The sequence below is a fragment of the Rhodnius prolixus genome, unplaced genomic scaffold (assembly GCF_049639745.1).
Source record: "Rhodnius prolixus isolate KJV_2025 unplaced genomic scaffold, Rpr scaffold_1, whole genome shotgun sequence".
Classification (NCBI taxonomy): Eukaryota; Metazoa; Arthropoda; class Insecta; order Hemiptera; family Reduviidae; genus Rhodnius; species Rhodnius prolixus.
In genome coordinates, this window is record NW_027411581.1 from 16,909,220 (window position 1) to 16,925,264 (window position 16,045).

A 16,045-nucleotide genomic window follows, 5' to 3' on the forward strand; every position below is an offset into this window, starting at 1 on the left:
CTCCTCATGTTAATCTCTGTCCAATGCTTGGATCTACTAAATGCTTGTAACTGGTCCGGTTTAATAAAGTTACTACTTCATGTGTATGATTACAGAAAACTGATTTAAGCAAAGTTAGTTAATACTTGTAAACTAAAAAGTTAAGATACATAAGCGATACTAATTACTGAAACAATATTAAATCATCTGTCTTTAGTATTATGAAGTATCATTTGTGTATTTTCAAAATAGTTTTTTCTTCTGCGGGGCTCCTGTCCACCTGTCCTTTTCAACAGCAATCCTCTTCCTTGTACAGATCTGGTGCGCTACCTTGGGCTCTACATAGACAAACGACTCACGTGGAAGCCACACACTAGACTTAAAAGACAAGCAATGACGAAACGTGCGAAACTACTTTACAGACTTCTTGGACGGCGCTCCAAATTACCCATTGAACTCAAGCGCTTAATATACAATACTACCCTCAAACCTTTGTGGGCTTACGGACTAGAGCTGTGTGGTTCAGCCACACCAACAAACATACGGACTGTGCTGACATTTCAGTCAAAATTACTCCGACAGATAGCTGACGCATCTTTCTACGTGACTAACCTTACTCTTTACTCCGACCTCAACATTCCCATTATAAACCAACTCGCCAAGACTAAATACCAAAAATTCCATACTACTCTCTCGACTAGCTCTAATCCTCTTGTACTGTCTCTCGCTTCCTCTGACATCCCTAATACTTCTCGTCGACTGAATCGCCAGTGGCCCCGCGACTTCCTTGTAGTCTGAAGGCCTAAACGCCATTATTCTCCTATCTCTCCTCTCTCCTATAGAGAGTGCTACCGCTGGGTAGTTTTTCTCCTCCAGCTCTCCTCCCGCACCAGTTCATCACTCTCTCCATATTTACTTATTGTATACAATGTATACAGATTGTAAATTACAAAATAAATTAAAAAAAAAAATAGTTTTTGTTTTCACATTAAATGAAAATTGTAGTGTTTTTTTATTGCTGATGTATTGTAATGAATTAATTTTGTGAAGCGCCAGTATTATTTATTTCAATTTAGTTTTTGTGCTAAGTTTGCCCAAGGTTGACGGTTTCTACCAAGGCATGTGCGATTTATTTATATTCATATTTATTTTTATTGCTGTAAATAAATAAATAAATAAATTACAGTATAGCTAAAAGTTTCTATGGACAATATTCGCTTCACAATTGGCAAACAATTATAATTTATTCTAGAACAGTCCAAATTCTCAAAAACTTATGACTCGATCGTTTATGTTATCCTTTTTCAAAATTGAATTCATTGGAATTCCCTTATGAGTTTAAACTTGTTCCACTAGAAGCAGCACTTATCTGATGAGTGATGGCGTCTGGAATAGTACTTAGTATATTTGAATATTTGTTCAAATATTACATTAATATTTTTCATTATTTTTAAAACGTGAATTTTTTATCAAATGTATAAGATTCTATTAGAATATTTATGGTTCATTAAAATACTGAACAGGTTGTGGTGATACCATATGAATGGTGGAGTCTCGTGTTACTTCAGTGGTGTGGGAAGGCTAGAAGAGTATAAAAGAGCTGATGTCGACGAAGTGTTTGGCTTCTTAGAAGCCCACTGTGGACGGTAGTGAATGCAATTTGAATTATTAGTGAATAATAGTTTAAAAATAAATAATCATGTCTCTCAGTCAAAGCACTGTGGTGAGTAAACTACAAGAAATATATATTTATTTGAAAAGAGAAGTAAATGTTATTTTACTAGTTATAAGGCACACCTAATAGGTGCAGAAATAAGTGGGAAATTCTGGAAGATTTTTACTTCACGTTGTTCCTTCTCCAACACTGGCAGAGGTTCTTTTGAATATTTAAAAACATTCTCTTCTTAACAAAATAACCATAAAAGTAGGTTTTGTATTCCGTTTCTAAGGTTCGGTGGTTAGTATAAGAAATATAAAATTATCAACACTAATTAGTCATTTATTTCATCACTGTTTTCTTGTGTAAAAGTATTTGACCACAGTTATACGAAGACTGAAATGCTGCAGATTATAAATGTGTCCTTAATTCTTAAAGAAGTTACTGGAAAAAAAATGTGTTCATTTCTAATTTGCTTAAGTTTTGCATCAATTACTTGAGATACCCTAATGTTAATGTATTTGTGTTTTCTCGGCTATCTGATTGAGATTGAGTTCTTACTGCCTTAATCAGCCTTAAACGTTGAAAAAAGAATTTTTTTTTTACTTTTAATCAGTGACGGACTTATCATAATGAGAATAATTATGCAGTAAATAGAAGAGTAATTCGTAGATTCTAATTAGTAACGAGGGATCATTAAAGAATAATGTGCGGTATTCATTTATTCGACAGGTGATTTAGATGATTAATTATATACCACAACTAAACTCATGGTATGCAGCTCGGCTCAAAATTTTGTCCGTTTATTTTCATGATAGCAATAAAAGTTAGTTGCAACTAACTTGTGGTGTATCAACAAAAGTAGTACATCTTATTGTGATTGTATGTTTCTGAAATAAGTGAAAAGCGTTCGAATAATCAAAAAATTAAATGTATTTTTTTGGGCATCCAAAAATAAATAAAAAAAAAGAATTGATTCTGTAATATTGATTATTAATTTTTCTAAGTAAAATTTAAAACTACATGACTCTATCTAGTAGTTTTTATAATGCAGTAAATAGATTTGATGCTACAACCCTTGCTAACAGAATAAACGCTGATTTGAAATCATAATATATCTGGCAGGGATTACTGTGCCAATTACTCAGAAAATTGTAAATCTATTTAAAAGAAACTACTTTCCTTCAGCCAGTTCTAGTAGATTTTATAGCGATTTCTAATTGTCTTCCAGATAAGAAAGTAGCTAGTCCTGTAAATGGGCATGAATGGTGTTCGCTATTATAGCTTGTGCTCTTTGCGGTTTATATGCATGGTTTACTGACTAATTGTTAACTTTTCTTTAGATTTAAACTATATAAATGTTTGGATATTTTTTGTTTGCATTTTGCTCTTCTCTAGACATGTTGTCCCATTGGACTGGAAAGGCTGGCCCTTTGACTTGAGAAAAGGAGTTTAGTTAAAGCTAAGTTTATAAAACTTGCTTTTATAATGCGGTGTATTGTGGCTTGATTTATCAACGCCGGCGAAAATTCTGAATCTAGTTGTCCTTAGCAGTCTCTTCAGAATTTTTATGTTTACATATAATGGCTTTTCTTGCACAGTAATCATGGTATGGCATCTGGATGCTTTCAATTGAAATAATTCTTCTGGATAATCTATGAATTCATTCGTGATATTTTCTAAGTAGCATGTTAGTAAAAAAGGTTAAGAAGAGTTAAGTAAATTGTCTGATTGGTAATTTACAGCATGTTGTAAATGATAAATAAATATACATGTATGTGTATTAATGAAGTTTTTATGTGTAGTGTGTAACACAATCAATTGGGAACATATCTTCATGAACCAGATGAACTATCCTGAAGATAGATGAAAATCTTAAATCAGTTAAAATTAAAGTTAGCAAGCTGTAATCGATGCATTCAACACATATCAACATTGCGTATCCAATCAACTATTCTTTACTCTCAGATCATTATTTGTTGGTTTTTCTGTCATCAAATTTCACACAAACTTTTTATGTTTCAGTAAAAATACGTACTATGGATGAACGCGATTTAGCACAGCATTCATTGTTAGACTGCCGCTTTAATAAAAGTCGTAATTTAGGGTCATAAGTTAATATAAACCAAATAATAATTTGAGATACTTGCTAATCATTCTTATAGAGGCCTCCTGATTTCTTAGGGAACGTATCTTTAATGGAGATAATCGACACAAACCTCTTGAAAAATTCTTCTTGTTACAAATCTTCAATTCTAATGTTTCTTCTCGATTTTCAGGATAGCTCTCTCAGATGTTTTTTTGAAAATTTTATGCTAAGTCACAGAAGACTACAAATCTTGTTCTTAAGATACTTTATTTTTTATTATATCTCATCGTTCCACATTCCGAACAATCAAGATATTAAGAGAATTCAGAATGTTCATTTTTTTTACACAACTATTAATATTGAGAATTAAATCAGTCTAAATCGATTAAAATTTAGAACTTATATTGAGTTTGGAGAAATCCATTCTTTCGATAAAACTCCAAATGTTTTCTTAAAGGATGGAAATCATACATTTAAACATAGTCATTTATTTTACTGAAATATTGGACTAGAATGAGATTGACTTAGTTCATACACTAATATACTCTCTAAATTTCCTTTCACTAAATGGGAATTTCCTAATCTTGAGAGCAGGTAACAATATTTTTATAAAGATCAAGATTATATCTAGTATTTCCTCAAGAAACAAGTGAAATGTGTTAGAAAACAGGGTACTGACAGTCTTCTCTAACCCATTTACTTAAGGTGGTCCCGGTTCAAAATCGTGTGCTTTAAGATTAATTGCTACTAGAACCTATTTCCTTTACTTTAGATAATGTGACTTTTAATGTTATGTGATGCTATAACGAAGTTGAAACAGAAAATATTCATTTTTTTTTCTGTTGGATGTAAGAGGTGGATATTTTCCTGCTTGATTGTTATAATTGTTATTTGCAATCTTCCCTATTATATTTAACTTTTCCTTGAATGTTTACTAACCTGACCTATTAGTGGATGACGCTTTCACATTTCCCACTTAAGTGTTGTCACTTTCTTCGTTGCATTGTGATTGTTCAAACCTCCTGACTTGACAGTTGTAAATTTTTGTTTCAATTTACGATGTCTAATACTAGAAAAATGTTTCTTCAATAATAGAAATTATTACAAAAAGCAATAATTTTTTTTTTAATTAAATGTCGAATTTCAGTCCTATGTATGTTTAGTTAATAAAATAATGAATAACATTTAATATGAACAGTATGATTTTATTATCGGTAGTTCTTACATCAGAATATGTATGTAGTCATATTCTTTTCAGCTTTTTGAAGTAGGTTTCAATTTTTTTGAATTTTCTACAGAAGAGTGGGTCGAACTACTCGCGTTCTTAAACACAGTTTACTTGTTACAAATGTTTCTAAATGTTGTTATATCATTCGTCGCATATTTCTCTTATTTCTGACCGGTTTCGGATTTTCATACATCATCATATAGGTTGATTCATCAGTTTAGTATCTGCATTTTTACTGTAATACATCTTTCCCTTGCTAATTCTTGTGGGATTGTTAACAGGAAAAAAAAAATCTTACTTATATTTTTAGTTTGACCGGTATTAATTTTTTTTTAACTGTTTGAATACAGGCAAGACTATATGCTAGTGTGATAGAAGATGTTATTGGAGGTGTTAGAGAATATTTTGTTGACGAAGGAATAGATGAACAAGTATTAATGGAGCTTAAGAATTCATGGGAGAAACGTTTACAAGAGACAAGAGCAGTAGAAGTGAAAACAGATATGGATCCTCAGCCTCCTCCTCTTCTTAACAAGCAACAAAATAATGTTACAAAAACTGGTAAAATTTATTTATTTAAATTAGACTTTCATTGATTTAAAAGTTAATTAAACTTTCCATTGCAAAATTTATCAAACTCATATTTTTTTTTTTCAGCGCTTTCAAATCATTTGTCACAAAATGCTGGAGGAGGACAAGCATCGGTGCCAATCCAGAATGTATCGATTCAGATAACTCTTCCAGCGCAGCAAGGTGTTCCTGGTGCGCAACCAAGAGCTATTACAATTCAAGTACCGGCGTCGGCACTGCAAGGTTGTTATTTTATTTAATTAACTGTTGAAATTTATAACGATATTTGAAAATTTCCAAATGAGTTAGTAGCAAATAAATAATAAATTCTTAAAAACGGAATTTTTTAGTATATATTATTCAAGTAGTTAGTCACCTGATTACAATTTTTCTGTTCCATGGTATCCTATAAATATTGTTTTTAATCAATTTTATCTTTTACTCTTTAATGAATAAAAAAAAAAAATTATATCTTCTTTATTCTTAATAGTACACAAATTTTGTAAACGAATGCTCACAAGAAATTGTTGTGAGAATTACTTTGAAGATAATGAAGACCATATCCTGTTTTGGATTTATGATAGAAATTTTTATGGTTTGAGTGGTGTGTAAAAATTAAAAAACTTCCGCATAATGCAAACACCAATGAAACTTCGTTGTTTGAACTTTAAATCTAATAATTTCGTATATCTAATCTACCTTCGCGTTGTACGACTTTATAAATTTATTGTTGGAGTTGTGTTGATAATTTATAAATTGGACGAGAGAACACTGTCCGAAGTACACTGAAAAAAGTTTCTGGCACCAATAACCTCAGATGTTGACGCACCTTAAATAGCAATAATAATAATAATAATAATAAATAACAGCTCACTGTCCGGTGATGGACAGTGTTGTCTGTAACGAGAGAACACTGTCTGGAGGCCGGCAGTGCACTGGAAAAAGCTCCGGGCGCTAATGACCTCAGCTGTTGATGCGCCAAAAAAAAAAAAAAAAAAAAAAAAAAAAAAAAAAAAAAAAAAAAAAAAAAATAATACAGCACTCTATATTTTAACAGATCTCACCATTGACATATGTGTTAATGATGGCTGCTAGTCGATAATGCTATCAGTACTAACAAAAATCAGTTACTAACTTATTTCGCAAGGTCACTCGCATTATTTTTGAGTTTTGTTAACCAAAACAATTTTGACATTTTATTTTCGCTCTGCAAGGCTACTATTTTTTGGCCTTGCCATCTTTAACGACATTGCCATTTAATTGTATGATAAAAGTTATAATTAGTATAACGACTGTCTGTGTACTTGGGATTTTATTATGCAAGTTCTAAACTTAATTTTATTTTATTTTTTTTATTTGACATCCAAAAACATCACAGCTAGCTGTCTCATTCCTCAATATTTTGCAAGAAACTCGTATTTATTGGAGTAATAGATTACATCGCTACCATACTATTACAAAAAGTTGACAATTTCACACTTTAGTAATTAAAAACGAAGAGAGTTTGTAGGGAATACTAATAAATTTAATTATCCATAAAACTAACCATTTACTGGACTGTACAGTTTAACCCTGAAATTCGTAATAAATCCTTAATGAATTGATGTTTAATAAATCCTAATAGTTATTGTTTGGATCTGCATCTGGATCCGACTTTAGAATTTGGCTTAACTCACCACCGTAGAGTATAGAGGTTTTGTTATTTTCTTCTTTCTTTCCATTTTTTATTTTTTCAACAATTTTAATAAATTTTTCTTAATTATTTATTCATTTGGAATTGCTTCTGTAAATTTGATGTAAAGTGAACAAAAATAACTAAATTAGAGTAACTTTACTTTGACTGTAAATAATATTTTATTCACTAATCTTAACTAGTGTTATCTTTGAAATCTTTAGTTCAACTGATAAAAGGTTTTGTTTCCCACTCTCTCTAGGTAATCAACTGCAGGCAGTACTTACGGGTCCAGTCATTTCAGCTACCATGTCTCTTCCTCAACATTTAGCAACCACTTTACTCCAGCAACATGTGACGGCAGCTTTGCAAGGACAGGCAAGTGCTAGTGTCATCCAGATGCCAACGTCGCATGCTAATACAATTCAGAACAACGAGAACACCAATAATAGGCAATCTTTCCAATCGCAGGCACAGGAGGTATTTACATTAAACTGTTGCTCTTGCCGAATATACGAGGGTCGTTTGAAAAGTCCGTGCAAAGTCAGAGAGATAGCACCACTGGCGCGTATCGAGGTTATGTTTAGTTAGTAGCATCTCTTGGAAGAACACACACCAAGTTTCAGCCAGATCGGTCTATTTTTTTGTTTTGGCATTCGTTTGAATCGAGGAAGTCGAGTGATTTTCAAAAAATGGACGAAAAAGAATTTCGTGTGTTGATTAAACACTACTTTATGAAAGGCAAAATCACATCACTACACTCCTGAGACCAAAGAACAATCTAAACAATGTGTTACCAAGGGGGAATCTGCGCCAAAAAAGGCGAAGACCGTTCCTTCGGCCGGAAAGATTATGGCGACTGTCTTTTGGGATCCTCAGGAGACTAAAGAGAAGCTTGATAAACATTATAGTGACTCTGCACCTTCGATTAGAACAGTTTATAAGTGGTTTCAAAATTTTCGGAGTGGCCATATGGGCACAAGTGACGCTGAACGTTCTGGACGCCCTGTTGAGGTTACTACTCCAGAAATCATTGATAAAATCCATGATATGGTGATGGATGACAGAAGAGTGAAGTTGCGTGAGATTGCTAGTGCTGTGGGCATCTCGAATGAACGGGTACATAATATTTTGCATCAACATTTGGACATGACAAAGCTATCCACAAGATGGGTGCCGCGATTGCTCACGCTTGACCAAAAACGAAATCGTGTGAAGTGTTGCAAGGACGGTTTGCAGCTGTTCCAGAAGAATCCGCAGGACTTTAAGCGTCGTTTCGTCACTGTGGATGAAACATGGATACATCACTACACTCCTGAGACCAAAGAACAATCTAAACAATGTGTTACCAAGGGGGAATCTGCGCCAAAAAAGGCGAAGACCGTTCCTTCGGCCGGAAAGATTATGGCGACTGTCTTTTGGGATTCGCAAGGAATAATCCTCATCGACTATCTGGAAAAGGGTAAAACTATTACAGGTGCATATTATTCATCGTTATTGGACCGTTTGAAAACCGAGCTGCAAGAAAAACGCCCACGATTGGCCCACAAAAAAGTCCTTTTCCATCACGACAACGCACCAGCTCACACCTCAGCAGTTGTGGTCGCAAAATTAATGGAAATAGGGGTCCAACTCGTTTCACATCCCCCCTATTCTCCAGACTTGGCTCCCTCGGACTACTATTTGTTCCCCAATATGAAGAAATGGCTGGCGGGAAAAAGATTTTATTCAAACGAGGAGGTGATTGCAGAAACGAATGGCTATTTTTCAGACTTGGACAAATCCTATTATTCGGAAGGGATCAACAAACTAGAGCAGCGTTGGACGAAGTGTATAAGCCTAAAAGGAGACTATGTTGAAAAATAAAAAAGGTTTACCCCAAAAAATTAAGTAGTTTTTATTTTTGCACGGACTTTTCAAACGACCCTCGTATTGTGATAATTATGTAATTACTATTTGCCCTATCAAGTTTTACTTTTGTGCAACAAGAGTTCGTTTAGCTACTTATCCCAAAAGTTCGTAAGATGTAATTTTTATATTAAATAGAACTTATAACAATAAGTTATAAGATGCTTATAAGCAACTATAAGATGTAAGACTAATATTTTTTTAAATTATATACAAATGTTGAGCAGTGGTATTTAAAAACCAGGCTTCCCAATAATTATTTGCGACGCTATCTTATAGTTGCGTGATTACATACATTTTTGCGTTTTCACTCTTGGAAATTATTATGATAATTTGACCCTTAATTATTGCTACTGCATAATAAAAAGGTAAAATTATTTAAAAATACTTTAAAATTATTTAACTTCTAGTAGTGTGGCTATACTTTCGAAAATATATTTTCGAGCTCGAGTGTCTGTATATCCTAATGTTAAGTACTTGATATTGATTCAATATGTCAAGTATGAAAATTCAAGAAAAATATTAATATTAAAGTTTCGGTAACCTTCGAAATATAATTAAAGAATTAAGTAATAAAAATTAAGGAAGTTGAAAGTTTATAAAATTGATTAGGCTCACTTTCCATCCCCAAATTATGTACTTCCTAGTTGGACGTCCAATACAGAACCTAGTTTTCTGATGCTTCAACAAAGCTTTACTACCTCTTTAGGGTTATGCAATTTGTGCTACATTAAAACCCAACTAATAAGCCACTGATTTTTTTTTTTTTATTCAATGCAGAAACAGCATATTGTCCTGAGTTTTGGCGTTTATTTGTGACAAACCTGAGACTGGAGTATGCCTATTTATTGTTCTAGGTCAGTGAATAACCAAGTCAATAGGTTTTCTAGACTTTTACAAACTCTACGTATCAGGGGTATCGCCAAAATTTGCTGTTTAGCATTTAGTGCTGTAATGGCCAGTGAACTCTTTGAATTTTTTTAAATAAACCATGTTGATTCCAATTAATATGAGCCGAGATTTCGTATTCATTTGTCTTATAATTCGTGAACAAAATCGAGATAGATTAACTACAACTTCATTTGTCTGTTGTATTACTTGAAGTAGAAGCCTTCCGAATACTGCGATAACTTACCCCTGAGTATTCCAACGCGCACCTCCTTCAATTATTTTTCAAGATAATCTCAAATGTAAATGTTTTCAGATTAAAATAAGGTTCTTATTTCTTATCTTATTTTGTTACTAATAGTTCTACTATTCGATTATAACAATTTTAACTGTTGCAGGCTGGTGTTCAATCTGCTGGAGGTGTTGCCCAACTAGATGGTCACAATGATACTTCAGATGAAGACGAAGATGATGAAGAAGAGGAAGAAGAAGAAGCCGAAGATGATGATGATGAAGGAGATGACAAAGAAGATGAAGAAAATGATGACCTTGATGGTGGAGCAGAAGAGGTGATTAATAAATAATTGATGGAATGCACTCTCATGGGCGTATCCATCCAAGAAGAACAGAGAGGGTGACCCCTAGGAAATACTTATAACTGGAAGTTGCTAGCTTATCATAACGCATAGTGTTAGACATTTAAATAGATTTTTTAATGGACTAACTTCTTAAAAGTGGGATTGGACAATCCTGAACCTTCAGGCATCCTATTTCAATTGCTTTTCACAACATCTCAACGCTCTCACAACCGTTTGAGGACCTCTGAAGTAGTTGATTTAGTGCCCCTAATTTAGCGAGCCCATTCTTCCTTACTACAACTTACCACTCACAAGTAACTCATTTCAAAATGCCCTCTGTTAAAGGTTATATTTTATATTCAACCAAACAAATGCAAAAACTAGCTGCTTCTCTTCAAATCTAACACCTTCTACCTGAATCATGCTGCAGAAAACGCAGAAATAAAATATCTCTAATTATCGTTACAAGTAACAGATATGTAGGAATTATATCGAATAACGTGTGATGCTGATCACTCATTCATTCATTATTTTCCCACTTATTGAAGTTAATAATAATAATTCATTTGCAGAAAATGTTTTTATTAAAAATAGTATAGTAGTATATTGTACAAGTGTACAATCATTCCCTAGACCTAGACGATACAGATGTCGTAAACGTTGAATTTTATATTTCCCAGTGATTCCCTGATTCCTCTTGAAACGATTTTTCCGGGAAAATAAAAATGATCGAGAAGCTAGCAAATAGTGTGTATGCAAAGTTAAACTCATTGTAGTCACTTTCTAGAAAATCGCAAAAAATAAAGATAAACTTAAAAAAAATCGATAAGATCAAAACCCTATAGTGCTATCAAAACAAAATATAAAGTTTGAACTTTCTGCACTATAACTTCAGCTCACCTCAATACATACTGACTTGACTATCAAACCAATTTCTGCAAACTAAATATAAAAATTTGTAAAGCCATTAAAAATCCACCTTTACCGCCTCTTGGAGCCTCAAAACATGTATTTGTAAAAAGTTGAAGTGCTAAAATTTATACCTAATACTATTGTAACAACAGTATGCTCCATCCATTGCGTGGCATGTAAAAGGGTTCCTTTTCAGCTGAATGTAAATATAACTTGAAAAGCTGCAGTTTTAATAATGATTTCCATCTCTTTCAGGAACCTCTTAATTCAGGCGACGATGTTAGTGAAGAAGATCCTTCCGATATGTTTGAAACTGACAATGTCGTTGTATGTCAATATGACAAGGTAAGTTATCACAACACATTTAAGTCTGTATTATTATTATTTTAAAATTAATGCTATTAATTCTATAATAATACTATAACAATAATTATAACCTAATTCCATGGTTTTTACCTTATTTATTTCATCTTTTGGGGAAAGAAGCTGGAAATTTTAACGTAGTGATCAAATGCGTGAACCGATTTTCATGAATGAAGTGTCAGTCGATTCGGAATTTCATGTATATGTCTCTTTTAGGGGTTTCGACATCTAATAGGGGAGAAGTTAGCCCCATGTATGTAAGGGTCCTTCTAAAACTATTATTACTAATAATTCTGTTAATCTTAGCCTGATTTTGATCAAATTTAGCAGGAAGAAAAAGGTTATGATTTCCCTGCATAACATTAGTCTTCAAATGATCGACGCGTGAACCGATTTTCATGAATGAAGTTTTATTTGATTCTACATTTTATGCGTTAGATATAACTTTTGGGGGTCTTGTACCTACTTTAGGTGAGGAGTTTGCCTTCATGTTAGTAAGGGTCCCTATCAAACAATTATTAATAATAACTCTGAAAGGGATGGATTAGTTGAGTGGTTAGCATATAATGGAGAACACTGCTTGAAGGCCGGCCGCGCTCTGAATAACTAATAACCACAGTTGTTTACGTGCCTTAAATACGAAAAAATAAAATAATAAATTTCTAAATGTTCACCCGATTTTAATAAAATTTGGCAGGAAGAAGAAGGGACAGGTGAAGTTTAATCCAGTGTAATTAATCATACGAAATTGCTATTTACATATGTTCCAAATATCTCCTCTTGTTCGAATTACTACCTCCAACCTCCTCGGCACACTCCTTATTTAATTTACTCGCAAATTCTTGCATTATTTCCTCCCACATTTCCACCAGAGCACCTGGTAACTCTCGTAAGCTCATAGGAGGATTATTTCTCCTTCTTAATCGCCTACCTAGCTCATCCCAAAGATATTCAATTAGAATTAAATCCGGGCTGCGAGTTAGCTAATCTCAGAGCATTAATGCCAGTATCCTGGAAATATTGAACAGCAAAGGCGGCAGTGTGTGGTCAGGCATTATCGTGCATAAATCTAAAATTCTCCTCAATAAAAAATTTCAGTCACATACAAATCTGCATTCAAGGATGCCCTGTTGAATATGTGGAGCTCAGACTTTGTCTCCAGAAAAATTCCAACCCCACAGCAACACTGAGCCACATCCGAATTGTAATCCAGAAATATAGCACAAAGCCTTCGATAAACTCGTTGCCTTCTGGTGCTTAGATATTACTACTTATTTGTTTTTACATTGCAATGATCAAACCAATAGTTTTTCAGTCAGCATTTCTCGGAGTCGTTCCAACGACATCGATAGTATTTAAGACAAAGTAGCCAGCCTAACTTTGTTACTACTTTCATTCCATTACTGAATTTTGACTTTTATTAGTTAATATTTTCTTTACAGATTACTAGGACAAGAAATAAATGGAAATTTTATCTAAAAGACGGTATAATGAACTTAGGTGGTAAAGACTATATATTTCAGAAGTCTAATGGAGACGCCGAATGGTGAACCTTAAAATAATATGTAAAACTCTAGTTAAAGGGAATTGGTGATGGGGATCAAGTTCCTAGCAAAGTTGCAAGTTTATAATTATTTGTTTTTGTTTTAACTTATAGTTTAATTTCAACTGATGTGGGTTTCCGTTTTTTAAATTTGAAAAAAGTTTCTGATGTTATTTCGATTTATTTGCTAAGCGGTTTGTAAAACTTAATTATGCTAACAAAAACATTATTGTGGTAATTATTTTTAAAAAGAATTATATATATATATATATATTTAAAAAAAAGAGAGAAAAAAATAGAAAAATGTTGGAATTATTACTCTTATTTTTAGTTTTTAGAAAACTGTAATTGATCGTTTTTGTTGAAATTTAAATCCCACACTTGAGAGAAATAAATTATTTAGGGAGAGATTTTATTTATTCAGTTATTATGTAAAAATAATAGTAAGTAACTGAATAATAAAGTAATAATACCAAGAAATCGAGCTTCCCAAATATTAGTAAATAGTAGTTTTTAAGGATTTAACATGAGTGCAAGACCTTTTTCTGTTATGAAATTATTGGGAGATCTCTCAATGTAATATTACCTGTCAAATGCTGCGTTCACTACGTTCTCAATTTCTTCTCTTGTTCTTTAACCTAAAATATTGACATTTGAATAAAAAAAGTTACCCATTCTAATGCAGTGCAGTCATGATTTTTATACCAGACTGATCACAGTTACATTAACCTTGTGATACATTGAACGTAACTTTTAATTATCCAATGAATGTAATTTGCAGAATCACTTTTTTTTATTTGTAAGGTTGGCAGTAAAAAAAATAGACATAGTACTAAGAGGATAAGCCTATATTGATATAAGGAACTTTTTTTATAATTATCAACCATTATTAAAAGATCCCCATTGTAAATTATTTTCAAAAATGTAATATATGTATTTCCTATTTTGAAATCTGTAAATAGATGTACTACCCAAAAGAAATAATAATTTTTCTTAAATATATGGTTGTGAAAATTTATGTAAAATATTCCTATTTTTGAAATTATAATTATGATTGAACATTGATTGTTATGATTAATTTTTGTTGCAAAAGAATGAATTTATTACCTTCTGCAATGATTGACCGTGGAGGGGCTATCATTTAGAAGTCATTAATGCTAGATTTTTGGGTTTACTCTAGTGGAGACGTTTTCCCAATGGATAAACTGCTTGAAAATGTCTAAGCGGCACTAGAAATAAGTTGTAAGATTAAAATTAAAGGTAGCAGGACGGAACCTATGCCCCACGGCAGCACAGCAAAAAGAGGCTTATTGTGCCATTCCATTTGGATCTAGTAGACGAAACCTCCCCTATTAAAGAGGTTGAGGACTTTCCCTACTGGTTCTTTTTTGCGCTACTGTCTCCTTTGGTCTCAAAGATCCAATGGTGGTCATAGCGCAACCACTCGACTGCAGCGCAATCGAACAAGTAAGAGGCCGTTTCCTTCTCTTCGTGACACAATTTGCACAACAGTTCCGAGCTAATAAGCCTCACCTTGAACCATTTGCTTCCAGAACCTACCATGCCCTGTGAATAAGCATGTGTTCACAGTAATCTGATTTCTGTTCAAACACAGAGTCACTTTTGCTCTTGGCATTTAAACGTAAAAGTACAATTTCGATCTTCTATTGTCCAATTAATGATCAATCTGTCACAGTAATAGGTTTACATGTATTGTTTTATAAAACGAATTTTAACATGTTTAGATATCTATTTATTCAGATTCATGGAATGCAACAAAAAGAGTTTACTGAATATCTGGAGAATTTTTTTTATTAATTTGTACAAGTAATGCCTTCTTTTTCAAAGGGCTTTCACCCACCTACTGAGCTGGTGTAGGCTGAGGTGGATGTAGCTAACAAGTTTACAGGTTAATACGAGTACATTAACTACAGACTAAGAACATCTCAGCTTAGCGGACCACGCCTTTTAACTGCTGTTCTTTTGGGGCGCCTACTATAATAGTTTATATTCTTCTCTATACTTGCCATTCAAGAATGCAAAGTGCTCCAAAAGTTATATCTTAAAAAAGATACCTACCGAAAGGAGCTTTAGAAAAAGTACTTTTTCTTGAAATGTTAGAAGAGCTACCTAGTGCACGATTTTTTGCCTTTTTTTTATATACGTAACGAAAAAATTTTTTTTTAAACATTTAACTAACATTTCGCCACGAATGTGAATACTTTCTTCGAAGATCACATCAATATCTACAGAAGTAGATATTAAATTCTTTCGCAATTTTACAAAAAAATATTTTACAAGATCTATAATCAACAAAATAAAACTCCAAATTTATAAAATTTTAGCAGTACAAGTCACTGATGGCAATCTTTTATTAAAGAATGTTTATGGCGGAACAAATTTGCTCCAACTTGATCTACATGTTTACTTAAATAACGATCAAGTAGTCTTTTGGAGGGATCTCGTGTCCATTTAATTGAAGTTCTGGTTTCTTAGTCTATTCAGGGTCAGTGGGACATCTTTAATTTTTAAGAAAGTGTTAGTAAGTGGTGGCAAGATTTGGGAATACAGTGTACTTTTTAATCATGGGGACACTATTCAAATGATCTTGCATTGTTATAATTTGCAGCATTAAACAAAAAGTTACTTTGTTTCAGC

The 16,045-nt window shown here is 32.9% G+C and overlaps 1 protein-coding gene across 1 annotated transcript; it reads left to right on the forward strand.

The window, feature by feature from the left end:
• Positions 1-1,533: 1,533 nt before the first annotated feature.
• On the forward strand, positions 1,534-13,531 carry LOC141455873 (transcription initiation factor IIA subunit 1-like). The gene is made up of 7 exons (XM_074131330.1): positions 1,534-1,702; positions 5,304-5,514; positions 5,611-5,766; positions 7,458-7,675; positions 10,390-10,560; positions 11,737-11,826; positions 13,287-13,531. Exons 1-7 carry the CDS (start codon positions 1,679-1,681, stop codon positions 13,392-13,394), a joined length of 978 nt encoding a protein of 325 aa, XP_073987431.1. The 5' UTR covers positions 1,534-1,678; the 3' UTR covers positions 13,395-13,531.
• The last annotated feature ends 2,514 nt before the right edge of the window (positions 13,532-16,045 follow it).

What these genes read in the sequence shown, in the direction of transcription:
- LOC141455873 (XM_074131330.1), top strand. Translation starts at nt 1,679, where the DNA reads ATGTCTCTCAGTCAAAGCACTGTG. An exon ending in AAATAATGTTACAAAAACTG is followed by an intron (nt 5,515 to 5,610) that starts GTAAAATTTATT and finishes TTTTTTTTTCAG; the next exon opens with CGCTTTCAAATCATTTGTCA. An exon ending in TTGTATGTCAATATGACAAG is followed by an intron (nt 11,827 to 13,286) that starts GTAAGTTATCAC and finishes TTTTCTTTACAG; the next exon opens with ATTACTAGGACAAGAAATAA.